Source organism: Salvelinus fontinalis, chromosome 28, assembly GCF_029448725.1.
Source record: "Salvelinus fontinalis isolate EN_2023a chromosome 28, ASM2944872v1, whole genome shotgun sequence".
Lineage (NCBI taxonomy): Eukaryota > Metazoa > Chordata > Actinopteri > Salmoniformes > Salmonidae > Salvelinus > Salvelinus fontinalis.
This window is the reverse complement of record NC_074692.1, coordinates 13344746-13372715: the sequence shown is the minus strand read 5'-3', so window position 1 is coordinate 13372715 and position 27970 is coordinate 13344746. Positions and strand designations below refer to the sequence as shown.

At 42.5% G+C, this 27970-nt stretch overlaps 1 protein-coding gene across 13 annotated transcripts in view; it reads left to right on the top strand.

Moving 5' to 3' along the window:
• The window catches only part of LOC129826217 (nuclear receptor corepressor 2-like), a 127016-nt gene that overhangs the window by 33726 nt on the left and 65320 nt on the right, over positions 1-27970 (top strand). For 10 of the 13 annotated variants that reach the window (XM_055886690.1, XM_055886681.1, XM_055886687.1 and 7 more), the window contains exons 4-5: positions 6440-6617; positions 24213-24401. In XM_055886690.1, the coding sequence (XP_055742665.1) occupies positions 6440-6617; positions 24213-24401 (367 nt within the window). The remainder of the gene's footprint in view (positions 1-6439; positions 6618-24212; positions 24402-27970) is intronic. The other 3 variants (XM_055886683.1, XM_055886682.1, XM_055886689.1) reach the window with 1 other exon arrangement.

The following is a 27970-nucleotide window of genomic DNA, read 5'->3' as shown; positions in this document are numbered from 1 at the left end:
AAGACTCCGGTCTTATATCTACCCAAGTGGTTTATTCATTATATAGTCATGCTTTTTCTGAGGAGTCGTCTTGATGAGTGGTTATGAATGATTTATATGCGTAATTGTTTGCATATCACACAGATGAAAGGCCTCGAGTGCAACGTGTTTTTGTTTTTTTTCAGTTGATTGACTTAGCCGATATTCCTGCATATGTTAGCTAGGAACAAAGTACAAGATGCAACTGAAGTGAAGTGTTTTTCTCATGAGATCAACTGGATCCTAGTCAAATGGCTGTCAAAGCAGCGTTGTGCAGCAGTGGCTCCCCAGGAGGTCTTCCTGTTCATTTGTATTAGTTCACTGTCCTCTCCTCTCTGGAAATCCACCTGAACATCTTTCTTTGTGGTTGTAATGGAGGCCCTGTCTCAAGAGGATGTCAAGTGAGTTAAGCAACATTACCCTCAGGAATTCTACGGGGACACATTGGCCGACACCAGATGGTAGTTGTGTCAGTGTGTGTCCCCGCGTGCGTGTAATGTGTAGCAGTGTGCGGCCAACCATTTGTGTGTGGCTAGCTGTGCCTTGTCTTTCACTATCAGTCAGACAGGCTTACTGGCTCTCTGGGACTTTGTTATTGAAGAACCTGCCCGGGCAGCATTTCCCAGGGAGCATTGTGTCCTTCCTTGACCACTACTTCTCTGCCCTGTCTTCTTTCTGGGTACAGTAGAGGACTCCACTAGTTCTGTCAGCACAAATGAACACCACACTGTTCTCCTCATCATCCCAAGGGGACATTGATTTGGCATGGGTCTCCAGATCCTCAAACGTTCTACAGCGGCACCATCGAGAGCATCCTGACAGGTTTTGCGGAGAGGCATCAGCTTGTGAGTCCCTAGTCAAGCATTAGGCCTAAACGCTCAGCATTGCTTCAAGTGGTCTGAGATTCCACCCTGAGAATTTGCTGTCTCTCACACACCTATTCTGAATAGTGTGAATCTGTCCTTGGCAAAGCATCAGTCTCTTGCCCTCTGGGGTGCCAGGTACTCACTTCAGAAGCATAGTTCTAGGCACTCTGCTATATTTGGCGTCTGAGCATCCTCCTCATTGAGACAAGTCCTTCATATTAGAAGGATGAATAAGGAATGAAATTCAAAGTGAAAAGTTAGAGACATAAGCTAGGTTTCCATCGAGTCTGCGACAGATTTGACAATTTGATTCCCTAAGCAAAACAGTATCCTCTCTGTGTGCTTTTCATACACTTTCAGTCTTTCACACATACTATGTCTCTTCTTCCTATTGGCCTCTTAAATCCCAGAAGGGATAATGGCTTTTACTGTAGAGCAGCAGAAACCACTTTAAAATAAAATGTTTAGGTGCCTAATCTAGGCCCATGGGCTATGTGTACCAGGAGTCTCAGAGGTTGTACGAGGTCACCTGAAATGAACGGAGCAGGGCTGTCAGTGAACTTTCTTTTCTTCTCAGCATTAGCCTTTTAGTTAAGTGCTTTTGAAGGCATTATGAGACCTTGGTGTGTCTAAAGAATAGATGAGCAAGCAGGGGTGATGTGCTAGGATCATGCGGAAAGTTAATGATGATAACCTTAGTCTTGAACTATCCTTATTTGAACAAATTCTCTGAAGGAGGCTTTAGTGGAATATTTTCCCTTTCCTTACTGTGTTGTTTTGCCCAAGGCACAGCACTGTCTAGGCTATTGCGTCACGTAGAAGTTATCCTCTCCATTTAAAAAAAATCAACTATCAAACACAGTTGTCTCTGTTTAGTTTGCGGAGTCGACTGGTAATCCCGTTTTTATCTGTTTGATGTTCTCTCCTTTTTGTCTCTCTCTTCCTGTACTCATTTCAGTTCCCCATCCCTGCCATGGAGCTTCTACCCCTGGCCCCCTCTCTCTCCCCGCCTCCCCTGCTCTCTGCACAGCTGCAGCTTTTCCTCGGGGGGTGGGGGTGGGGGGGGGTGGAGAGATTGGCAAAGGCACAAACGCGTAGTGCTTCCACGATAACGCAGCGCTATCGGCACGCATCATCTGTGCTCTGCTCATAAGGGGACCTGAGCCAGAGAGAGACTAATGGAGACGTTGTTGTATTGTATCACAGCGCTGCTTACCGCCTGCTCCCTGATGTCCCTCACCCCTCTACCCCTTTTTACTCCTGTCAAATCCTCCCCAGGGATCAGATTATGTCGCACGCTCATGCATAAGCTTGGAGAGAGGGAAAAGGGGGGAATAAAAAATAGCTACAGAGCTTGATGATGTGATTATGTAAGTGCCAAGCCTCTATGGCAATCAGAGGGGCGTGTGTCTAAAAGGGGAGTGAGGGGGAAGGGCTTTTACACACCATCTGGATTTTCATTTTTTGCCATCTATTTTTTTGCATCACTGTTTAAAGGGATGGTTCACCCAAATTACATGTTGGTTTCCCTGTAAGCAGTCTATGGACAAGGTATGGTAATTCTGGGGCATTTCCAAATCTCATTCAGTCATGCTATTAGCATTTATCGCGCGTCATGACCAAAACATCTGAAAGTAACAAAAAATTGACTGTAAAGCTCAACAAAGTCACTTATAGATGATTTAAAAATAAATAAAAATAAGTAGCAGTCCCATGACTTGAATGGGGAAGCAGTGCTAGGGAAACCAAACCAAAGCATGGATTCCTGTCATACCTTGTCCATAGACTGCTTACAGTATAAGGCACCAATGTGTCATTTTGTAATTTGGGTGAACTATCCCTTTAAGCAAGTATACACCAGAACTTCTGTCATTTCTCAGTCCAGGCCACCCCATGACACCTTTCACATGCAGATTCAGGATTGTGTTATATGTAACTGCTACTTTCCTGCAGTCTAGTCATTGGGGAGAATATAGCAGATCCTGGCTAAATTATTATAGTACCACTGGCACCCTGCAAGACAAACGCTTTCTGCTCACTGGCACTAAAATGAACCACACAGTAGTCCTTTGTGGCTCTGCACTGGCAATTGTGGTTGTGTTTCCCAGTTGGCCTTTCCCACCCCAAGAAGCCACTTCCATTTTGACATTGGCAGTCTTGTCACCGACATTCCAGCATCTACCAGCATCTGGCCTAATCTGGAACAGAGCACCATTACCAAGTCATTAACCTTAACTGATGTATGTAGTGAACTAACCTCGTCCCCAGGCTATTGCGTATATAAGCATGGTACATCAACGATTCAAAGTTGGCCTTAGTGGGAGTGACCATAGAATTCTATGGGAGTGTTTGTCATTTAATTTTAGCGACTCACACAACTGCAAGGCGGGGCTCTGTGCTTGTGGTGTGCTAGTTTACAGGGGGGGGGTGTAAGGGGGAAGGTGTTGTGGGAGATGAATGGTTGGTAGATTAAGGTGAATAAGCCAATGCCTATGCGCCAGGAGTTTCTCCCGGTCTTTGTCTATTGGCTAACGTAGGCCAAGTTTGACTCAATGGTCCACCAGACTCTTCACACATTCGGGTGGAAGTGTCTGGGAACGAGATTAGTAGTGAACTGAATATTCAAAACCTTTCATTTCACTGAACATTGAAGGACACAGCCTGCTTTTCCAGACCCTTATTTATAACGTTTTTTGCTTGTTTGAATTCCCTGAGTTTGAATGTACTGTGAGTCTTAAACCACACGTACAGCAGATCATGATCTATTGTATTGCAGCTCTGCTCCCCTCTTCTCCCTTCCACCCATGATTTTAGCCATCTAATTGTTAGCATTCCAGGCCTCCCTGCTCTGTTCTGGTTCGGCGCTACAGTACAGGGATGTTGCAGGGAAAGGGCCGCAGGAGAGGTCAGTCATGGTTTTGGATGTCTGTGTGTGTGGCCCAAGTGAGTAGTGACCACTTGACAATTCAAAAAGATAGAAGAGCAACTAGGCTTTATGCTGTGTTTTAGTGTAGTGTATTAGTAGTGGCAGTCGGAAGGTGGGTTACAGAACTGTCATTTTTGGTGTCTGTTTGATATGCCTCAGTATTCCAATCCAATAACTAATTATGCTGCTCCTTCTGTTTAAGTCATGGGTTTTTACATTTGCATTTTTACATTTTAGTAATTTAGCAGACGCTCTTATCCAGAGTGCCTTAGTGAGTGCATACAGTACATTTTCATATTTGTTCGTACTGGTCCCCTGTGGGAATCAAACCCACACCCCTGGCGTTGCAAGTGCCATGCTCTACCAACTGAGGTCATTATGACCACAAACTTTTAGCTAATCGCCCTGGGGTTGTGTGCAGACATGGAATGCATCAGTTGTGTAAACCTAGGCATATGTACAGAAGGGACCGGAAATATGCAAGGCCTGTATGCTGCCATAAGTGGGCCACGCAGTGAGTGGGATCGGCCTAGTTGTTCTTGTGTCGTTTCCTTTGTTTAGACCACTCACCGTGTTGGCCTTACAAATGGATACGTTAATCATTATGGTCATGTTGTCAAATCCCACGTCTCCCCGAGGACCATTATCTGCTTTGAGTGTTTCATGGATTGCCACTTTTTCATGTAGCAGAGTGGTGTTCTCAAGTGATAAAGCACTTCTACCATTGTACGGAGGGGTGGAGAAGCTCTTCGGAATGGATATTGGCAATCACTCTGATGTCTAGAATCACTCTTCCTAAAAAAGAAATTCTGCACAATGACCATGAATAACTCCATATTACTGTAATACGTCATATAACACACAATGACCATGAATAACTCCATATTACTGTAATACGTCATATAACACACAATGACCATGAATAACTCATATTACTGTAATACGTCATATAATACACAATGACCATGAATAACTCCATATTACTGTAATACGTCATATAATACACAATGACCATGAATAACTCCATATTACTGTAATACGTCATATAATACACAATGACCATGAATAACTCCATATTACTGTAATACGTCATATAATACACAATGACCATGAATAACTCCATATTACTGTAATACGTCATATAATACACAATGACCATGAATAACTCCATATTACTGTAATACGTCATATAATACACAATGACCATGAATAACTCCATATTACTGTAACATGTCATATAACACACAATGACCATGAATAACTCCATATTACTGTAATATGTCATATAACACACAATGACAATGAATGACTACATATTACTGTAATACGTCATATAATACACAATGACCATGAATAACTCCATATTACTGTAATACGTCATATAATACACAATGACCATGAATTACTCCATATTACTGTAATACGTCATATAACACACAGTGACCATGAATAACTCCATATTACTGTAATACGTCATATAATACACAATGACCATGAATAACTCCATATTACTGTAATACGTCATATAATACCATAATACCATATAATATATGACCATGAATATCTTAATATAAATAAAGCAAGCGTTCAATAATCCACAAGCGTTCAATAATTACAATATTAGTTTGTTTCTTACATCTGCAAACAGCTAGTTTGTATTTTCTTAGCAAGTTAAACTAAATTGTGTTAGCCACTAATGGATAGTTAGCTGGCTAGCTAACTAGCTAATAAAAGTACTGAGTCAGAGCAAACGTAGCTAACTAATACAGTCTGATACCAGTGCTGGTGCAGGCCTAAATAAGCATGTTTGTGCAACAGTATCTTCTAAATCAAAGAGGAATAGGCAAAGCATGAATATGTTGGCTACATGAATAAAGATTTAATGTAGCCAAAGAATATAGGGTCCGCTAGGGAACACTAAACATCACTTTAGTTTCTACCCTCACAATAACTCGTCCACAGCATTTTCATTCATTGTCATGTCAAACAACACTATTCAAAGTGCCCACTATTATTTATATTCTAACTAGAATTATAATAAACATTCTATTTCCATGATTCCAAAAGATCACCAAAGTGTTTTGATCTAAATCGCAATTGCAACATTTGGTTAAAAATAAGGCCTTGTATTTTTGCCCGTATCGTGGCAGTGTGGAAATGATCTCAAATGAGTGGAGGAAATGCAGAAATTGATGGAAATGCAGGAAATGATTTTATGTTGAAGTTGAATTGAACACTATAAAACAATCAGAATGGTGAAAGACCCATTGAAATAATTTAGAATATATGTGTTGCCACCCTAGGGTCACGCACTACTCATAATGCAAATGTAGAACTTTTATTCATCAAAAGCATAAAATATTGTCACATTTGAAAAATACCATGATATGATATTTTGTCCTTATCGCCCAGCCCTAAATAGAGGGCTTTTATTTCATGCCCCGCAACATTGCACTTGATCTGTGAATTGATTTAACAAATGTACAGTTCTGAATATGCAGTGGTCATTTTATTACATCGGCTCAGGACTATTATGGTGCCAGTTTGCTGGCTTGACTTCCTCGTAGTCTGATATACCATACTTACAAATGTTAGTTGTTTACCTGTCTTTCTCTCTTTGTCCCTACAGAGGTCAGGAGCAACACATCCGCTATGAGCACATATACCTGCCCGATCCCAACAGCCTATCAGAGATGGAATATGCTGAGATGAAGCGTCCTCGGCTGGACATGGGGCCGGAGTCTCTCATGAGGCACTCAGCCCACCGCCCACAACTTCCTCTGGGAGGGGCAGAGGACATGTTAAAGGTCAGTGTTGATTACTTAGGAAATGTACTCCTACGTTGATTGGTTTGGTTTAAAGTGCTGATTTGGATAGGACAGCTTTCTCTTAACTGTGCTGACATTTCGCCTGGCTGGCTGAGGTTAAGTGGTTATTTAGCATGGTGTGGGGAGTCATTTGACACTGTATGTGGTTATTTATAGCTACTAAATGCCCAGAGTAAACAAGCAGGGATGTGGGAAGTAGCTGTGCTGTTGTGTTTTCTCTCCCAGGAATGGTTGGGTACTGGCTTGAATATATTTTTCTATGTGCCTGCTGGGTCACAGAAACCCTCCAAAAGCATAGGTTTAACAGTGTAAATGCATAACACAGCAGCTAATGGTAATGAATATTTTCTCTTCAGCAAGAGATCAGTTCCTTGATGGTGGTGAGGCAGTCGTAAGTAATGCCGATTGCCTTTCACTTTTCGAGGTCCTGGCCTACTCCACAACTACTGTGCTCTGCTTTAGCTGCGCTGGTGATGGCTGTGTCTTAAATGAATAGCGCAGGCATTTATTTGAATAGCGCAGGCATTTATTTGCCATTTATTTATTATCTGTTTGATCCAGGCGTCTATTTCCTTAATGCAGGACGCTTTTGCTCGATAAAATGTTGAAAAGACTACCACACTGTTTGTGACCAGTATAAACATTAGAATAACAAATCCATCGCAAATGAGACTTGCAAAGGCTGCCTATCATACATCCTCGATTTTGCATAAAAAGTCTCAATGGAAATTATGTTCTCCTTTTTCTTCTTTTGCGCAATCTTTCTGGTACTCAATGTTCGCTCATAAAAATTCAGTTAGATCCCGCATTTTGTTTGAAACCGGCAATTATTTGCTGAAATGTGTGCCGATTCCTGGCTATTGAAAGGGACAGGCTGCTATTTGAGACTGCGTTTAATTCAAGTTTTACGGTAAGTGGCAGCAGACACAGATGTGTGGAATGTTAGCTAGCTCTGAGGATGTGTCCCATGAATAGAGCTGGTGCAGTCAGTGTGTGTTGCTTTCTACAGGTTCTGTTTTCTGTCAGAGGCTCAGGGGAAGGTTGTGCTGCTCACTGCTCTGTTCTCCCTTCACCTGTTATCAACACAGTGGATGACACTCTGCTAGTACTGTTTCTCTGCTCATCAACAAGTCATGGCACCTGGAAGGTGATTCTGAAAAAGCACTGAAGAAATTATTGTTCCCACTCATACTCTACCATCTGGCGTCGGTGGGAGTTGTTAGTAATCAAGATTATTCCCGGAGCGCTATGTTGTTACACCCACACTTACTGTTGCTGTTTAGCTACCTATGTCCTGTTGGTGTCTTCTGCATGTCAAATGTTAGCAGAATAGTAATTTTGGCCATTTTTCTAATCTATTCTGGAGGATGTATAATTTCTAGTCAATTTAGTCAATTTCTGAATAAGTGGCAAGAGAAGGAGCTTTGCCTCATTGGGAAAACTAGCCTGCTCTACCTAGGGCTGTGGTGGTGATTGTCAAGCAAATGACTGACGGTCTCACGGCAACTGACCGTTAATGAACATAGACACGTTTAGCATCTCCTGGCTTCCACGCGTAGTCCACTGATGCAGACCTTTGGAACATCTACATTTTAATGTCTAATATATCCATATCATATAGCCTACACCTTCACAATAAATCTATTATTTACTTTAGACAGGTCTAAAGGAACATATGAATTAAAATGTAGTCTATTTCAGAAGAATAGAATAGCATACTCTGAGTTGTCCTTATGTTAGGCCCTGATTTGGCTATGCCATATGTCTGTGGGCTACACCAGCTCATTTAGCAGACAAGATTTGCTTAGAATTTCGTGGCACTATTTAAAAAATATATTTTATAGTATGAAGAATACAATTGAACATAGCTGAATAAAATAGAAAGGACATTTTCTCCAAACGATTGCCAGGGAAGTGCGCACATGCGGCTATTCTGTGTTGAGCGCTTAACAAAGAAACAGGTCCTCCTATATGCTATTTATATATGCAATTTATAAGTTATTTTTGCAACTTTAGTTGAGATACAAATGTTGGGCTGTATGTTTTGATGTTTGATACATTCTAAGGCTGCATGATGCGACACTTATAATGATTTTAAATTTTTTTTGCATTAAAGGCTCTGAGTTGTTTCTTGTGCAGGCTGCACACACTTCATCAGTCTCTGTCACAATTTGATAAGCACTTGATAATATTTTCACCAGGCCTCGAATTTCCCGATGACAACCCCCTTGTGTGGCTGTAATGCCCCCTAAAAAATCTATGCATTTTGCGACCAAAGTGGCTGTTGTGCCCTTCGGATGAATATAATAGTTATAATTCCCTTCCCCTGGCTGCCATACTCCGAAGCACCTCTCGCTCACATGGCTCTCTCAGATATCTCAATTCGTATTAGCTAATGCCCATCACATGATCAGGTCCTTCTCACAGCTAAGAAGTAGGCTAGAAGTGAAGACGGACACATCGGGGACTTGTGTGGAATCCAGAGTCCATGTTGAAGATGTTAGAAGAACTGTCTATATTTAGCCTACTTTTCATCAGCCAACAAGATGAGTAGGCCTAACAAACAGCACTAGCCTATGTTAATCTACTATCCCCCATAGTACAAAAGTTGACCCATTCTTTTGGTCAACTTGTCCTTCTGTGCATTAAATAAATATTCCAAACATACGCTGGGACAGTTGTTGGATGCGATAGATCCCAAATGAATACAACCACAAACAGTTAAAAGCAATGAGGCTGATGCAACAGATCAGAACGTTTTAGCTTAAAATGTTGATTAACTATTAGGCTATTTCTTCACATTAGAAGCGCAGCAATGCACACATTAGGAAAATGCTGTTCTCAAATGTGTTCGCAAATGCAGTTATGCATGTAATACTTTATTATAAAAGTGCATTTTTATGGTAAATTATCTTCCCCTAACTTGAAACTCTATGTACACTACCGGTCAAACGTTTTAGAACACCGACTCATTCAAGGGTTTTCTTTATATATTTTTTTTACTATTTTCTATATTGTAGAATAAAATATCAAAACTGTAAAATAACACATCCTGGAATCAAAAAGTGTTTAACAAATCCAAATATATTCTGTATTTGAGATTCTTCAAATAGCCACCCTTTGCCATGATGGAAGCTTTGCACACTCTTGGCCTTCTCTCAACCAGCTTCACCTGGAATGCTTTTCAACAGTCTTGAAGGAGTTCCCAGATATGCTGAGCATTTGTTGGCTGCTTTTCCTTCATTCTGCGGTCGAGCTCATCCCAAACCATCTACATTTGTTTGAGGTCCGGGCATTGTGGAGGCCAGGTCATCTGATGCAGCACTTCATCACTCTCCTTCTTGGTCAAATATCCCTTACACAGCCTGAAGGTGTGTTGGGCTATTGCCCTGTTGAAAAACAAATCATATTCCCACTAAGCCCAAACCAGATGGGATGGCGTATCGCTGCAGAATGCTGTGGTAGCCATGCTGGTTAAGTGTGCCTTGAATTCTAAATAAATCAGTGTCACCAGCAAATCACCCCCACACCATCACACCTCCTCCATGCTTTACGGTGGGAAATACACATGCGGAGATCATCCGTTCACACACACCGCGTCTCACAAAGACATGGCGGTTGGAACCAAAGGACAAATTGACACCGGTCTAATGTCCATTGCTCGTGTTCCTTGGCCCAAGCAAGTCTTCTTCTTATTGGTGTCCTTTAGTAGTGGTTTCTTTGCAGAAATTCGACCATGAAGGCCTGATTCACACAGTCTCCTCTGAACAGTTGATGTTGAGATGTGTCTGTTACTTGAACTCTGAAGCATTTATTTGGGCTGCAATTTCTGAGGCTGGTAACTCTAATGAACTTATCCTCTGCAGCAGAGGTAACTCTGGGTCTGACATTCCTGTGGCGGTTCTCATGAGAATTAGTTTAATCTGAGCGCTTGATGGTTTTTGCGACTGCGCTTGAAGAAACTTTCAAAGTTTTTGACATTTTCCGCATTGATTGACCTTCATTTCTTAAAGTAATGGACTGTTGTTTCTCTTTGCTTATTTGAGCTGTTCTTTATGTATTTTTACATTTTTTGTTGTTGCTTTTCTTGCCATTATGGACCCGGTCATTTACCAAATAGGGCTATCTTCTGTATACCCCCCTTACCTTTTTACAACACAACTGATTGGCTCAAACGCATTAAGAAGGAAAGAAATTCCACAAATTAACTTTTTAACAAGGCACACCTGTTAATTGAAATGCATTCTAGGTGACTACCTCATGAAACTGGTTGAGAGAATGCCAAGTGTGTGCGACGCTGTCACTAAGGGAAAGGATGGCTATATGGCACTAAGTCACTGCATGATTCCATATGTGGTATTTCATAGTTTTGATGTCTTCACTGTTATTCTACAATAATTAGTCAAAATAAAGAAAAACCCTTGAATGAGTAGGTGTTCTAAAACTTTTGACTGGTGGTGTATGCCAATTAGGCTCTACACTGGTTGTAAAGCAGATTAATGTGCTTAATTCTTTTGGCCATGTTTTTTGCCCACTTTAGTTGTGATACGAACCTTATCAAAACGTATATGCCTATGGGCTAGGCTACATGAGTTGTGCGACTGATTTGAAAAAGTCACCAAAAAAATGCATGTTTCGTTCCTTATTGCACACATTGGGCATCATTTACAAGTGATAATACATAATTCACAAGGGATAAGCTAATATTGTCACCCCATCAGACTATTCTTGATTTAGTCTTGTCTTTACATACACTTAATAATATATGTGTGAAATTTGTTTTGATTTAGAATGCACCATTATCATGTACCTGTCTCAGAACAGGGGCAGAGGAAAAAATACTTGTTATCTATGCACCTAAATAGCGAAAAGGAAGACGCTTTTTCCCGTGGTTCATTTTTAATTCTAGCCAGGTTGGCTATACTCCTGTTGTAAAGACAAACAATGTGCGTATTATTAAGGAAGTTAATAAATATAGTAGGCCTAGCCTATAGAAAGCTAATGGGATCCTATTTTTAATAAAAGCCATCAAAACTCTGTTTTCTCACACAATAGCACAGTCTATTGAAATGTTGCTCAACATGAGCTCATGCAATTTCATGAAGTGTTTGATTTGATTATCGAAAACATTTGTATTGATGTCAGAGTGATTAGAGGGACAATAGAGTGCTGAGTACCAGGCAGTTAGCAAGTTTGGTAGGCTACTAATGACCATCAGCAGCATCAGAGCTTGGAGAAACATAATTACCGTGACTAAACGGTCACATGGAATTTGACTGCGATGATGACTTGTGACCACCGGTGTGGCAGTAATACGGTCACCGTAACAGCCCTAGCTCTACCCAGCGTTAGTCATCCCTGGCCTGACCTGCCTGTTGGGACAGCAGCAAGGACAAGGACATCAATCACACCCTCTACTGTGCTGCGTGAGATCCTGCTGAGTGGCAGCATCTTCCCCTGGGGCAGCCAGGGTATTATTAGACACCACAATGTGAGCTGGGACTGGGAGGAGGATAGGGAGGGGGATTTTGAGTGGGGAATATGAGCTAGCTGTGAAACAAACAATTAATAAATAATGGAGCTGCTGACCTAGATTTGATGGGCCTCTCTCAGGATGAAGCACCATAGCAGAGGAAGATGAAAACAGCAGCATCACAGTGAAGAGCAGAGATACTGCTAGTCTAGTGAGATGTTCCTGACATGGTACAGAGCACTTCAAACTGCTGCGGGAGGCAGCCAGCCAAGGAATGGTAAATAGATATGCCAATAAAGGGGACTGCAAAACGCACACAGATTCTCTAAACTAGCCGGGAAATATTCAGGAACGCTAGTAATTCCTCAGTGCTGAGGGCTGTGAAGCCATTATATAAGTGTTGTCAGATACAACCACTGTATGGAAAGAATGAGCAAAACGGGAGGAGAGCGGGGGATGGGGAACAAAGAGGCAAAGGGCAAATACAGAGAGAGGCACAGATGAAGGGGAAACGGGAAAGGGAGGAGTAAGAGACAGAGGGACAGGAAAAGGGAGAGCAGACTAGACTATATAATAACAGCAGCCTGTCTAGCGGGGATATACAGTGCCTTCAGAAACTATTCACACCCCTGACCTTTTCCACATTTTGTTTAGTTACAAATTCGGATTAAAGTTGATTTAATAGATTTTGTTTGCCAATGATATACACACAATACTCTGTCATTTCAAAGTGGAAGACCAATTCTAACGTTTGTAAACAAAAAAAATGTATGAAAAAAAAAAAAAACTATCTTGATTAGATAAGCGTTCAACCCCCTTAGTCAATACATGTTAGAATCACCTTTGGCAGCGATTACAGCTGTGAGTCTTACTGGGTCAGTCTCTAAGAGCTTTGCACACCTGGATTGTACAATATTTGCCCATTTTATTATTTTCAAAATTCGTCAGGCTCTGTCAAATTGGTTGTTGATCATTGCTAGACAACCATTTTCAAGTCTTGCCATAGATTTAGAAGGGGATTTAAGTCCAAACAGTGACTCGGCCACTCAGGAACATTCACTGTCTTTGTTAGCAACTCCAGTGTAGATTTGGCCTTATATTTTAAGTTATTGTCCTGCTCAAAGGTGTATCTGGTGGATAGCAGACTGAACTAGGTTTTCCTTTCGGATTTTGCTTTATCTCCATTGTTAAAAAAAATTGTATCCTGAAAAACTCCCCAGTCCTAACGATTACAAGCATACCCATAACATGATGCAGTCATCATTATGCTTGAAATATGAATAGTGGTCATCAGTAATGTGTTGTATTGGATTTGCCCCAAACATAACACTGTATTCAGGACAAAGTGAATGGGTTTGCCACATTTTTTGCAGTATTACCTTAATGCCTTGTTGCAAACAGGATGCGTGTTTTGGAAAATGTGTATTCTGTGCAAGCTTCCTTCTTTCACTTTGTCAATTAGGTTAGTCTTGTGGAGTACCTATAATGTTGTTGATCCATCCTCAGGTTTCTCCTATCACAGCCATTAAACTCTGTAACTGTTTTAATGTCACTATTGGCCTCGTGGTGAAATCCCTGAGCAGTTTCCTTCCTCTCCGGCAACTGTTAGGAAGGACACCTGCATCTTTGTAGTGGCTGGGTGTATTGATACACCATCCAAAGTGTAATTAATAACTTCACCATGCACAAAGGGATATTCAATGCCCCCCCCCCCTCCCCCCGTCTACCAGTAGGTGCTATTCTTTGCGAGGTATTGGAAAACCTCCCTGGTCTTTGTGGTTGAATCTGTGTTTGAAATTCACTGCTCGACTGAGAGACCTGACAGGATGGATGACAAGTTGTCCTTCACAACGCATATCAAAATCTGACTAAGAAGCTAAGATCCAAGATAGTTTTTTTTATATCGAAATGCCTTAGTATTAAAAATAGGAGAAAGATTGTTCAAGCAACGCTTCTCACTGTATTGGATTTTGGTGATATTGTTTACATGCATGCGGCAACCTCTGTTTTAAAACCCTTGGACGCAGTCTACCATTCCACAATACGTTTCATCACAGGGGACAATTTTAGGACCCATCATTGTCGTCTGTATAAAAATGTGGGATGGACCTCTCTGTCTGTAAGAAGAGAGCTGCATTCTCTTTGATTTATTTACAAAGCAATCTGACAGAAACTCCCTCCATATGTAACATCATTAATTAAGATAAGAATCATAAGTTACCAAACCCGTTCACAGGAATGGATAACACTAGAGATCCCTTCAGTCTCCACAGATTTAGGAAAATCTGCGTTTTTAGCCCCTAATTTGTGGAACAATCTGTAGAGTTCACTGCAGTTAGATGTACTGGTGTCACTCAGGCAGTTTAAATGATTGATTGAGTACCTCTATGTAGTTGAATGCGATTGCTTTTAGTACATTTTTATTTTTGTTAATTGTGTGCTGAATTATAGTGTTTTTTTATACATGTATGTTTTAATATCTGTTTTTATTGTAATGTGTACAGGGCTCTCTTGTAAAATAGATTTTTAATCTCATTGTGACTCCCTGTTTAAATAAATAAAAATGAATTGTATGTGTGGGGTACAGAGAGGAAGTAGTCATTAAGAAATCATGTTTAACACTATTATTGCACACAGAGTGAGTCCATGTAACTTATTGTGTGAGTGGTTTGTGTGAGTGGCAAATGTTTACTCCTGAACTTATTTAGGCTTGCCATAATAAAGGGATTGAATATTTATTGACTCAAGACATTATAGCTTTTCGTTTTTTATTAATTTGTAATAATTTCGAACAACATTCCACTTTGACATTATGGGGTATTGTGTTAAGGCCAGTGACGCACAATTTGTAATCTGTTTTTAAATTCAGGCTGAGTCAATCACAGATTCCCACCACTGCTGTGTCTTGATGTGTAAGGGAGTCCAGGCAGATGCACAGGCGTAGTTCGACGACAACGTGACAGACTTCCACCCAGCACAATGAGTCTTGTTTTCTCTCCTCAATGAGAGATGGAGGGAAGGCCGTCTGCTGTCGAATCTCTGCTTGGTGATCAGCAACAGCCCTTGGAGAACAGAATAGGGATGAGGTATTTCAATTTGTCACGTGCACAAGTACAGTGAAATGCCTTTCTTGCCAGCTCCAAACCCAAGGTAGAACAAAAACACACAAGAATTTTGAGAAAGTAAGAAGCCATATACAGGGTCAGTTCCAGTAGCATATTTACAATGTGCAGGGATACTGGAGTGATCGAGGTAGATATCTATAGGGGTGACTAGGCATCAGGATATATGATAGACAGAGTAGCAGCAGCGTACATGATGATTGTGTGTGTGCGGTGTTGCCCTAAGGATTTATTTTCAGCAGCGGTGGCAATGTTAGCGGGGGTGGGGGAGAGACGCTTAGCAGTCAAACAAGGCACTGATAGGATTGTGTGTCCGATGTGATGCACATGTATGACTAGCAGCCTGGGGCCTCGTCATTTCATCCCATCTCATCACAATGGCTTTAGAGGTCCTTGTCTTGGCTGCAGTTTTAAAATCAGTTTTCTGCGATTTGACACGTTTTGTCATGGGCCTTAGAGAGAAATGGCAGTTTCAAAGCTAATGCCTTGTTTTTATGCTATCTGAGTGACTCTCACATAAAATCAATTGGGGCCACATGCCATAACATGTTTTGAATTTTAGATTCTCCCTGACTGTCTAGTTTCATTTTGTTGGCTGTTAGTTCTCAAAGATGATCTTATTAAAAAATATGTAGGTTTGTTATCTTTTTGTGTGGGGGGTGGAGTTTGGAGGGGGGGGGGCTACTGTCTGGGGGCTGGAAGGTCATTCTTCACACTAGAGGTCTTCACGGATCCACCTGTTCCCCGAAAACCCGAGCGGGTTCGATTCCAGAATTCTAAATAGTTTCACGGGTCTGTGTCAGATCGGATATGATTGTCACGGGTCTGGAACGCGACTGCTGCAGTAGAGAGAGACAGAGAGGGGTTGTAGAATTTATGCTGCTTCTTTTGCTTTTCACGAGAGTGGCGTGTGTAGCTTGTTGTTGTTGGCTAATCATAAGTCATCAACGTGGCAATAGGCTACAGTCACAGAGCCTCTATTTGTTTCAAAATGTAGGAGATATCTAATCCTGATAGGAATTAAAATAACGGAATGAAAAGTTAAAGGAGAAGGATAGACTACAACGAACAAGAGCCAACAGGTAGGATGCTACTTAATATTCTGAATGGAGTTGTGTAGGACAAGAAAGCGCATGCAGCCTCAATTAGGCTACCTAGCTAGCTTAACTAGCTTCTCCCAATTTGATGCAGTCAAGACAGGTTCTACTACGTAATCATATTGGATGATAAATAACCTAGCTATGGGCGCTATTAGTCTACCCATAGTGCGAGTCGTTTTGGTTGGTCGCTGTCTCGTCTCTACCTCCCTGCTTGCTCCCCGTGTCACTCGCTCAGTCAAGGTAGCCTACACGCACAGCACGCATGGCCCCTGCTAAAGCGGCACCTCTCTCTACCTCCTCTCCCTTGCGCTTTATCAGCTCCGATTTAATTAAGTAGCTTAAAAATAGCCTTTTCTGCTGCTTCCCCCACTGATCGCACTGGGTCTGGATCCGACCAGGTCTATCCGGAAAGAGTATAGTTGTCCTCAGGTCCGTTCGGAATGGGTGTCTGTAATTTTTATTTATTTATGCATATCGGGTCCGCGTGTAAAAGACCCAGGTCAATTTTGGAAAGGTTCCAACTTTTTGGACCACTCTACTTCACACCTCCAATCTGTAACTTCACCAAATTTCCATGCATGCCACACTCTGCCCACACCGCGCTAACATGTGGGCTGACCTGTCAGTCTGACAGAGATATTTATGCTGTTGTGGAAACCAAAATACCTTTCATGTCTATGCCAGACTGCCAGCTTGGATATCATAGTCACATGCCTGTGTGTGTGCATGCGTGCTGCCCCCTTCCCTGGACACCTTTCCCCCACATTCTCCTGTTTGCTGGTCGGTTGTGTATTGTCAGTCATTACTGGCAGCTCTGAATCTGTACTGATTAGCTTTTGGCACAGGCTGTTTTTATGGTCAGGGAAGGTCAGGCTTCACACGGTCGTCTGAGTGATTTAGGCTAACCCCCACTTAGTGGCACTTGCTGTGAGTAAATTTAAGGGTCTCTTGTTTCTGTGGGTTCGAGCATTGCCATTGACACAAAATGAATCCTACTTCAGAATGTAACCTAGGCTAAGAGAAGTTGTGCACCTCGCTCTGTTTTTAACAAGACTAAATCATGTGATCTCATGAACACCTGCTAATATGAAAACAACAGGATGTTTTCTCTTCTCCTTTCAATTGTCGCACATACACTGACTGACTGTACAAAACATTAGGAACACCTTCCTAATATTGAGTTTCACCTCCCTTTGCCCTCAATTTGTCGGGGCATGGATTACAAGGTCTCAAGCTTCCCACAGTTGTCAAGTTGCCTGGATGTCCTTTGGATGGTGGGCCATTCATGAAACACACATTAAACTTTTGAGCCTGAAAAATGCAGCAGCATTGCAGTTCTTGACACACAAACCAGTGCGCCTGGCACCTACTACCATAACCCGTTCAAGGGCACTTAAATATTTTGTCTTGCCCATTCACCCTTTGAATGGCACAAATACACAATCCACGTCTCAAGGCTTAAATGTCCTTCTTTAACCTGTCTCCTCCCCTTCATCTACACTGATTTTGAAGTGATTTTAACAGGTGACCTCAATAAGGGATCATAGCTTTCACATGGTCAGTCTGTCATGGAAAGAGCAGGTGTTCCTAAAGTTTTGTACACTCAGTGTATGTTTGCTGACACACTGCACATACAGCACACTCGCTGTATCAAGGCCTGTGCTCACTCAGCAGGCATGCATTCATTGCACATGTACTGTGTGTGTACAGTTGTGGCCAAAAGTTTTGAATGAGACACATTCATTTTCACAAAGTTTGCTGCTTCAGTGTCTTTAGATATTTTTGTCAGATGTTACTATGGAATACTGAAGTATAATTACAAGCATTTCATAAGTGTCAAAGGCTTTTATTGACAATTACATGAAGTTGATGCAGAGCGTCAATATTTGCAGTGTTGAGCCTTCTTTTTCATGACCTCTGCAATCCACCCTGACATGCTGTCAATTAACTTCTGGGCCACATCCTGACTGATGGCAGCCCATTCTTGCATAATCAATGCTTGGAGTTTGTCAGAATTTGTGGGGTTTTGTTTGTCCTCCCGCCTCTTGAGGATTGACCACAAGTTCTCAATAGGATTAAGGTCTGGGGAGTTTCCTGCCATGGACCATAAATATCGATGTTTTGTTCCCCGAGCCACTTAGTTATCAATTTTGCCTTATAGCAAGGTGCTCCATCATGCTGGAAAAGGCATTGTTCATCACCAAACTGTTCCTGGATGGTTGGGAGAAGTTGCTCTTGGAGGATGTGTTTGGTACCGTTATTTATTCATGGCTGTGTTCTTAGGCAAAATTGTGAGTGAGCCCACTCCCTTGGCTGAGAAGCAACCCCACCCATGAATGGTCTCAAGATGCTTTACTGTTGGCATGACACAGGACTGATGGAAGCGCTCACCTTGTCTTCTCCGGACAAGATTTTTTCCAGATGCCCCAAACAATCGGAAATGGGATTCATCAGAGAAAATGACTTTACCCCAGTCCTCAGCAGTCCAATCGTTGTACCTTTTGCAGAATATCAGTCTGTCCCTGATGTTTTTCCCTTGAGAGAAGTGTCTTCTTTGCTGCACTTCTTGACACCAGGCCATCCTCCAAAAATCTTCACCTCACTGTACGTGCAGATGTACTCACACTTGCCTGCTGCCATTCCTGCAAGCTCTGTACTGGTGGTGCCCCGATCCCGCAGCTGAAACAACTTTAGGAGATGGTCCTGGCGCTTACTGGACTTTCTTGAGCGCCCTGAAGCCTTCTTCACAACAATTGAACCGCTCTCCTTGAAGTTCTTGATGATCCGATAAATGGTTGATTTAGATGCAATCTTACTGGTAGCAATATCCTTGCCTGTGAAGCCCTTTTTGTGCAAAGCAATGATGACGGCACGTGTTTCCTTGCAGTTAACCATGATTGACAGAGGAAGAACAATTATTCCAAGCACCACCCTCCTTTTGAAGCTTCCAGTCTGTTAATCGAACTCAATCAGCATGACAGAGTGATCTCCGGCCTTGTCCTCGTCAACACTCACACCTGTGTTAACGAGAGAATCACTGACACGATGTCAGCTGGTCCTTTTGTGGCAGGGCTGAAATGCAGTGGAAATGTTTTTGGGGGATTCAGTTAATTTGCATGGCAAAGAGGGACTTTGTAATTCATCTGATCACTCTTCATAACATTCTGGAGTATATGCAAATTGCCATCATACAAACTGAGGCAGCAGACTTTGTGAAAATTATTATTTGTGTCATTCTCAACTTTTGGCCATGACTGTACACGTACACACAGTCAAAAGTTAAAGTTGGTTTGAGTGGTATTAGCCAGGGTATATGATCTGCAGTGGGGACAGGCTTTAACATCGGGGTCACTTATTTTCACACTTTGTCTGCTAGCAGTGTGTGGAGACGTGTTGCTCTTCACAAGAACAGAGGACAGTCAAGATGTAGGTCCTAGACATGGTGTGGGTCTCGACACTTGAAAGCCCAGGAGAACTAACCCTCTTTTTGACAGATAGCCCTCTGAAACCCCTCCTGACCAAACACCTCAATGTCTCACACAAACTCAGAAGTCCTTGAGTTAACTCTGGTATAGGAGGTTGCACAGCTGAAACTGGTAGCTTTTCAGACCATTGTTCTGAAGGTCTTACCTTGTACCTACCATTTTATATGATATTTGATATTTGATTGAAGTAGGACTACAATTTCATCCTCCTACATTGCCTTTTCTATAGACATATCAAGGATTTTCCTTCAAAGTACAAATCACAGAATATTTTCCTAACCCACGCTAGGCATGTGTTAGGCGTTCTTTCATCTCGGCCAGTCTCTGCTTTTACATAATTTCTCAGAGTGATGGAAATGAGTCCGCCTCAGTACAAGCTAGTGACCACTTCCTTATTGTTTGAATTGCAGTTTGCCCCTTTCAGCTATAACTTATAACAAGGGGTTGTAGCAGCATGCCACATCTACGATTACAAAGGAAGACGCTTAGCAGCCAAAAAAAGGCACTGGTAGGATTGTGTGTGTCTCATGTAATGGACGTGCATGACTATCAGCCTGGAGCCTCGCCATTTCAGACCCAGCCAGTCCATTCAACCCCTTTCCTCCCGGTGACATTTCGGCTAGAGTAGGTCTAGAGAGCAGCTAGACTTAGCCTGCCTGCTTCCTCCAGATTAGTGTTATAATGCTCATTTTAGCAGTTTAAAAATAAAACCGAAGCTGGATCAAACACACTCTTTACACACATACCTTATGCAGGAGGAAACATGGTTCCCACTCACTGACACTTCTATTTTCTTGCTGTCACCCCCACACACACACTCACGGTGTGTTGGCGGGGGTTTACAATTGCGGGATCAGTGGCTTATTGGGAGTTGTTGGTTTAAGATGCTATAGTTCTTTTCAGCAAAGCTTTATTTGTTTGCTCACACTTCCCATGCGTGTAACATGAATAACCTTTGGAGTGTTGCTTCTCTCATCCTTGGCTGAGATTAGGATGCACAGTTCTATAACTGTCAAATACCTAGTCCATGCTTGTAAAATGACAAGCTACTCTGAACAATTATGGACTATAGTCCTCTTTGCCTGTCCTTATTGTATGCAGTACAGTATGTGTAAGTTAGTTGAAATGGAGACCTCGCCTGCTGACAATGTTCTTTCTCAGAGACGTACAGCGTGTAAGCTGACCAAGCACAAAGCAAAACCCTCCTTCTGCAGACATGCATCAGCAATACCACTGAGACCACTGGTGGCCCGTGTGATGAATTTGGACCGCGGGTTATTTTATTTGGCCCCTCAAATTTTCTGAGCAAAACATAAATTAAGAAAATCAGTTCCAAGTGATTTACATTTTTTGGAAATCTATTTCATATGATTCCCATGCGTACTAGAGGGATATACACTATATATACAAAGGTATGTGGACATCCCTTCAAATGAATGGATTCGGTAATTTCAGCCACACCCGTTTCTGACAGGTGTATAAAATCGAGCACACATCCATGCAATCTACATAGACAAACATTGGCAGTAGAATGTGCTTACTGAAGAGCTCGGTGACCACATTTCCAAGAAGTCAGTTTGTCCAATTTCTGCCCTGCTAGAGCTGCCCCGGGCAACTGTAAGTGCAGGTATTGTGAAGTGGAAATGTCTAGGAGCAACAACTGCTTAGCCGCGAAGTGGTAGGCCACACAAGCTCACAGAACGGGACCGCTGAAGTGCGTAGCACGTAAAAATCGCCTGTCCTCGGTTGCAACGCTCACTACTGAGTTCCAAACTGCCTCTGGAAGCAACGTCAGCGCAAGAACTGTTCGTCGGGAGCTTCATAAAATGGGTTTCCATGGCCGAGCAGTCGCGCACAAGCCTAAGATCACCATGCGCAATGCCAAGCGTCGGCTGCAGTGGCGTAAAGCTCGCCGCTATTGGGCTCTGGAGCAGTGAAAATGTCTATTCTAGGGTGATGAATTATAGTTCACCATCTGGCAGTCCAACGGACGAATCTGAGTTTGGCAGATGCCAGGAGAATGCTACCTGCCCCAATGCATAGTGCCAACTGTAAAGTTTGGTGGAGGAATAATGGTCTGGGGCTGTTTTTCATAGTTCAGGCAAGACCCCCTTAGTTCCAGTGAAGGGAAATCTTAATGCTACCAGAATACAGTGACATTCTAGACGTCTCTCTGATTCCAACTTGGTGCCAACAGTTTGGGGAAGGCCCTTTCCTGTTTCAGCATGACAATGCCACCGTGAACAAAGTGAGGTTCTTACAGAAATGGTTTGTCGACATCAGTGTGGAAGAACTTGACTTGCCTGCACATAGCCCTGACCTCAACCCCATCGAACACCTTTTGGGATGAATTGGAACGCAGACGGCAAGCCAGGCCTAATCGCCCACCATCAGTGCCTGACCTCACTAATGCTCTTGTGGCTGAATGGAAGCATGTCCCCGCAACAGTGTTCCAACATCTAGTGGAAAGTCTTCCCAGAAGAGTGGAGGCTGTTACAGCAGCAAAGGGGGACCAATTCCATATTAATGCCCATGATTTTGGAATGAGATCTAAACAAATCAAATCTTATTTGTCACATGCAGCAGCCTTACCGTGAAATGCTTACTTACAAGCCCTTAACCAACAAAGCGGTTCAAGAAATAGAGTTAAGATAGTATTTACTAAATAAACTAAAGTAAAAAATAATAAAAAGTAACACAATAAAATAACAATAACGAGGCTATATACAGGGGGTATCGGTACAGAGTCAATGTGCGGGGTTACAGGTTAGTCAAGGTAATTTGTACAAGTAGGTAGGGGTAAAGTGACTTTGCATAGATAATAAACAGCGAGTAGCAGCAGTGTAAAATCAAAGATGTTTGACGTGCAGATGTCCGCATACTTTTGGTCATTTAGTGTATGTGATAGTATACAAATGTAAACAAGGTTGGAAATGATTTTTTTCCCTAAGGTAAATATTATATCTGTTTGGGCTTCTTGCGGTCAATTTGCAGTCTTCAAATTATTTGTAATTATGTTCCGGCCCCCTGACCATACGCTCTAGATAAAATCGGCCAGTGGCTGAATCTAGACGATGATCCCTGCACTAGACTATGCAGCTAAGTGGGTATCTCTGGATCCAAGGTACAACTCAGCCCATCCATTCAGTTCTATGTACCGAAGCGATCCCCCCCGGGAAAGTCCTTGGAACTGTGTATTTCATCCGTCAAATCAAACCAAGAATCCTCACAGAGCCAGGTTCTGTGTTCTTAGAATATACCTGGTTGTAGTCTGATTTAATATTCGTTAGTGTGGTCTAGTAACTGAGACACTGACACAGGCTTTTATTACCCAGATGACTTCATTATCATAGCGTGCCGCTGCCTTCCCAAAGGAGATGTAACCAGGGTGTTTAGATCACGTGTCTATCGGAGTAAACCATGTCACAGACCACACACAGAGGGGAGAGGGAGAGAGAACGACTGAGACAGAGATTCAGCATGTCATTGTTGCCTCTAAACCAGTTACTGAATTTGTCTGGGCCAGTTTAGCGTTGCTGTCTAATCGATGGCTGCAATCTAAACATAGGAATAGATCCATCTATTTGCATCCATCTGTGTTCAGGCCTTTCTAGAAGTTCAAGTTTTAACTGTATACTTTGTGTTCTGTTTGCCAAGCAACCTGATAATATGCATAATGGACTAAGTAAACAGTGTTAGTATTGTGAAACACCTATAAACTGATGAGTTAACATCCTCTGTCAGGGGTCCAAACCTTTGTCCCTCGGGGCCCCCTTTCCAGTATTGGGGAACATCACACATATAGTTCTGTGGGCACAAGCACTGTTCATGACAAACTGTTCAGACCCCTCTAATTGGTGAAGAAAATTCAGCAGGTTTAAGGCGTATTTCCTGTAATTCTACACATTTTGTCATCGGTGCAAAGCACATGTTGTAGTTTCAAAGCACATTTTCTTGCAATTCTATACATTTGACATGTCTGTGTGTTCATGTGATATTTGAGTGACAAAAAAATGACACCAATATCTATTGGCAAAAAGCCCCTAAATGAAAAACGTTAGCTGTCATGGGCAAGTTGATCTGGACATTTCTGTCGTGGTTGATCTGGACAAGTTGATCTGGACATTTCTGACACGTTATACATGGCTCTCTAAGTTATGCAATGACTGACATGACAAGAGGAACTGATGATGCACTACCCAATTTTGAAATTGCACCCCTTTTGTATTCTACTATTACAACTTTCAAGAGTAAGTTTAAATCCGGACTGAGTTCCTTTTTTTAGGGGGGGGTGGGGGGCGGCTCAGTCTGGCTTCAAACTTACTCTTGAACCCATCGTGCCCCGCCCCCTAGTTTGGGAACCACTACTCTATGTTACCTCTATCTCCCTCCAGGACCGTGGCAGCTCCATGGGGAAGCTGGAGCCCATATCCCCCGTCAGCCCGGCCCAGATGGACCCTGATCTGGACCTGGTGCCCGCCCGCTTCTCCAAGGAGGAGCTCATCCAGAACATGGATCGTGTGGACCGGGAGATTACAATGGTGGAGCAACAGATCTGCAAGCTACGCAAGAAACAGGTACAGGTACCGTACAACCATGGGTCCTCTTCACTACGGTTTGTTTAGTGCTTGTCTGTTTGTAATTATGAGACTGTGTATAGATAATGGTTTTTGATTTGGTACCAAGTGCAATCAGGTATATCAATCAATCAATCAATCAATCAAATGTATTTATATATCCCTTCTTACATCAGCCGATGCCACAAAGTGCTGTACAGAAACCCATCCTAAAACCCCCTAACGGCAAGCAATGCAGATGTAGAAACACGGTGGCTAGGAAAAACTCCCTAGAAAGGCCAAAACCTAGGAAGAAACCTAGAGAGGAACCAGGCTCTGAGGGGTGCTGGGTGAAGATTATAACAGAACATGGCAAAGATGTTCAAACGTTCATAGATGACCAGCAGGGTCAGATAATAATAATCACAATGGTTGTAGAGGGTACAACAGGTCAGCACCTCAGGAGTTAATGTCAGTTGGCTTTTCATAGCCAATCATTCAGAGTTAGAGACAGCAGGTGTGGTAGAGAGAGAGAGAGAGTTTAAAACAGCAGGTCTGGGACAAGGTAGCACGTCCGGTGAACAGGTCAGGGTTTCATAGCCGCAGGCAGAACAGTTGAAACTGGAGCAACAGCACGGCCAGGTGGACTGGGGACAGCAAGGAGTCATCAGGCCAGGTAGTCCTGAGGCATGGTCCTAGGGCTCAGATCCTCTGAGATAAGAGAGAAAGAAAGACAGAGAGGAGAAAGAGAGAAAATAGAGAGCGAATTAGAGGGAGCATACTTAAATTCACACAAGGACACTGGATAAGACAGGAGAAATACTCCAGATATAACAGACTGACCCTAGCCCCCCGACACATAAACTATTGCAGCATAAATACTGGAGGCTGAGACAGGATCTATATACTTTATCTTCTAAGGATGACCTAAGTGTCTATCCGTATCATTATTTCTCATTGAGCCTGAATGTTTCTTTGACAGTGCGTGGCCTACACTGTGTTTACTGTCAGCTTGTTCTCTGACAGTTCCAGCAGTCTTCCTGAAAATACTCCCATCTGTGGTTAAATCCATTATCCCTATCATTGCCTGTCTTCAGTGGGTTTTCACACAGTGTAAAGTCTTGAGCCCAGACATGGCTATATTGCTATAATTATTGTACTGAGCTACTACTGTAGTTAGGGCTCACTCAGCTTGCCACAGTGCTCTGCTACATGGCAGTTGCTTTCTCTTCTCCTTTAACTTTCTCCTCTCTTCCTTTTTTAGGAGAAATGTAGGTTAAAAAAAAATACACAAGCCATAAATAACAGCTCCCCCCCGGGGAGAGGAGGATTATGGTGGAGGTTTTGTGACTGTTTAACCACTCGTATTCCTTCCTCGCCGTCTCACTCTTGCGTCTCCCTCTTGGCTGCCTGCCACATCATGTTTTATAGAATTAGTCACAGGCCTCGCTCCACCACCCAACCCCCACCACCCTAGATCATCCACTCTACGCAAGCGTGTCTATCTCCAGCCTTCCCTACCCCTCTCACGTCTCTTCTCTGGCTGCCATTCAATACCCTTCTTCTTAAATCTAGGCCACCTGCAACCCATGACATGGCCCGCTGTGAGAGGGGAAAGGGTAGGGCTGGGCGATATATCGAGTTAATTTGATTAATTCAATTTCTTTTTTCTTTTTCTTTTTTAAATGAGCGTTTATGTCCGCTTGTTCTAATGTTGTCTTTTAGGTCTCGTCTCCTTTGCGCCTTCTGTGCTGTGTGCACCTTCCCATTTACACCAGCGATCTGTATATAATGACGACATGCACATGTCTCCTCCCTAATAATGGGATTTGTTGTCCCAAAGGCGGGAAGGCAGGTGACAAGCTTAGGTCAAAAATAAGCCCATAAAAACACGTTGTGCTTATTTTGGATGGATTTTAGTGAGAGTGAAACCTCTCGCTTTGCCTCTTTCTCTATGGTTTACACACACACACACACACACACACACACACACACACACACACACACACACACACACACACACACACACACACACACACACACACACACACACACACACACACCAAGCCCCTGTCGCTCACAATAACAAAGAGGAGAGATCCCTTCTTCCTCTCTGACAAGCAGTTTCAACTCGCTATTTGCATTTGAGGTTTGGTCCAACAGAATGGGTCCTATGGACACCGAAACACATTGAGACATTATTTTACTGTAGTAGAGGAGAAGTGAACCTTTATCTAACAATACCCTTTATGGTTCAACTACTCAAATTGCGCACAGAAGCAGAAACACAGAAGCAGAAACTACTAAAACGACCGTATCAATGAACCCGTTTTCGGGAAAATTAATGCTCAGTTTGTCGCACACATTCAAGTACCGCTAATATAATTTTAGCCAAAGACTGTTATACTAGCTGTCCAGTCTGTTTTATAATTGTGCAATAAGCATAAAACGGTTATACAAGGAATTGGTAACTCATTCTCGTTCTGAGAAACTGGGTGGGCCACTTGATTTCAACATTTGAACAAAGTCGATAGTCTAGCATGCTGTTGAAACAGTTGAAGGACAGAAGGGTGTGTTCATAACAACTCAACTGTTGTACCTTGTTAGCAAATAGATCCAAGTTGGTTAAACTGGAAATCTAAAGCTGGCTACTCACTAACATGTGGACTTGTGCTTGAGAGATTGTTGATGAGACCTGGGTTAATTCTCTCTAGCCTAATGCCTGCTACAACAAGTTAGTCATTATTAGTGAATGTGCATTAGGCATGGCTCTGGTCATTCTTTTAAATAAAAAAGGTCATTTTCATAGACCGACTTAAAAGCCAGATCAGTGATTTTTGTAAGAAGCAGGTTAAGGGTTGTGGAAGGCTTATATTTAGCCTAGGTATGTCTTCATAACCCCTAAATCCATTAGATTATTGCTGACTGTTTGCAGTGTATTTGACCTTTTAATATATATATATATCTATATAGATATAGATATATATTAAAAGGTCAAATACACTGCAAACAGAGGAGGAGGGATGCGAGGGATGGGCTGGTAAAAAATGTAGGTAAAAGAAGAGAGCGAGCGTGGTGAGGCCCAGTGAATGATTGAGAGAGTAAGCTCTGCCCCCTAGAACAATAAATCAAAACCCCCTCCCCTTCCCTCAACACAAGCTATGATTTTTTTTTATGGATGTTTTCTTTTTTTAACTATTCACCCCCCGCCATAGTGCTTTCCTCCACACAGCTCTCCAAGCATTAAAACATCTGGAGCAATTAAGTAGTGTGGTAAAACTTTATTTAAAGAGTTCTGGCAGAGTGTGGGGCTGGGGATCAGGTTACAGCCAGCCTGTGTTGTGTCAGCCAGGCTCAGGACGGCTAGTTTATTTTATTTTACTCCATGGTGGGTTTAGGAAGAGAAGGGGGTTCTGGGAATGTTTGTGTTTTCCTCCCCAGATGCTTATCCAGCCCGATTGGGGCACAGGATGATCCATCACGCGCCACTCTGCTGTGGATCCTCTGGGGGCCCAGGGCCAGCTTTCTCTCCCCCTGCTGAGCCCCTGGCCTCTTTCAGGAGAATGGAGGGAAGAAGGGGACTGGCTCTAGTGTAG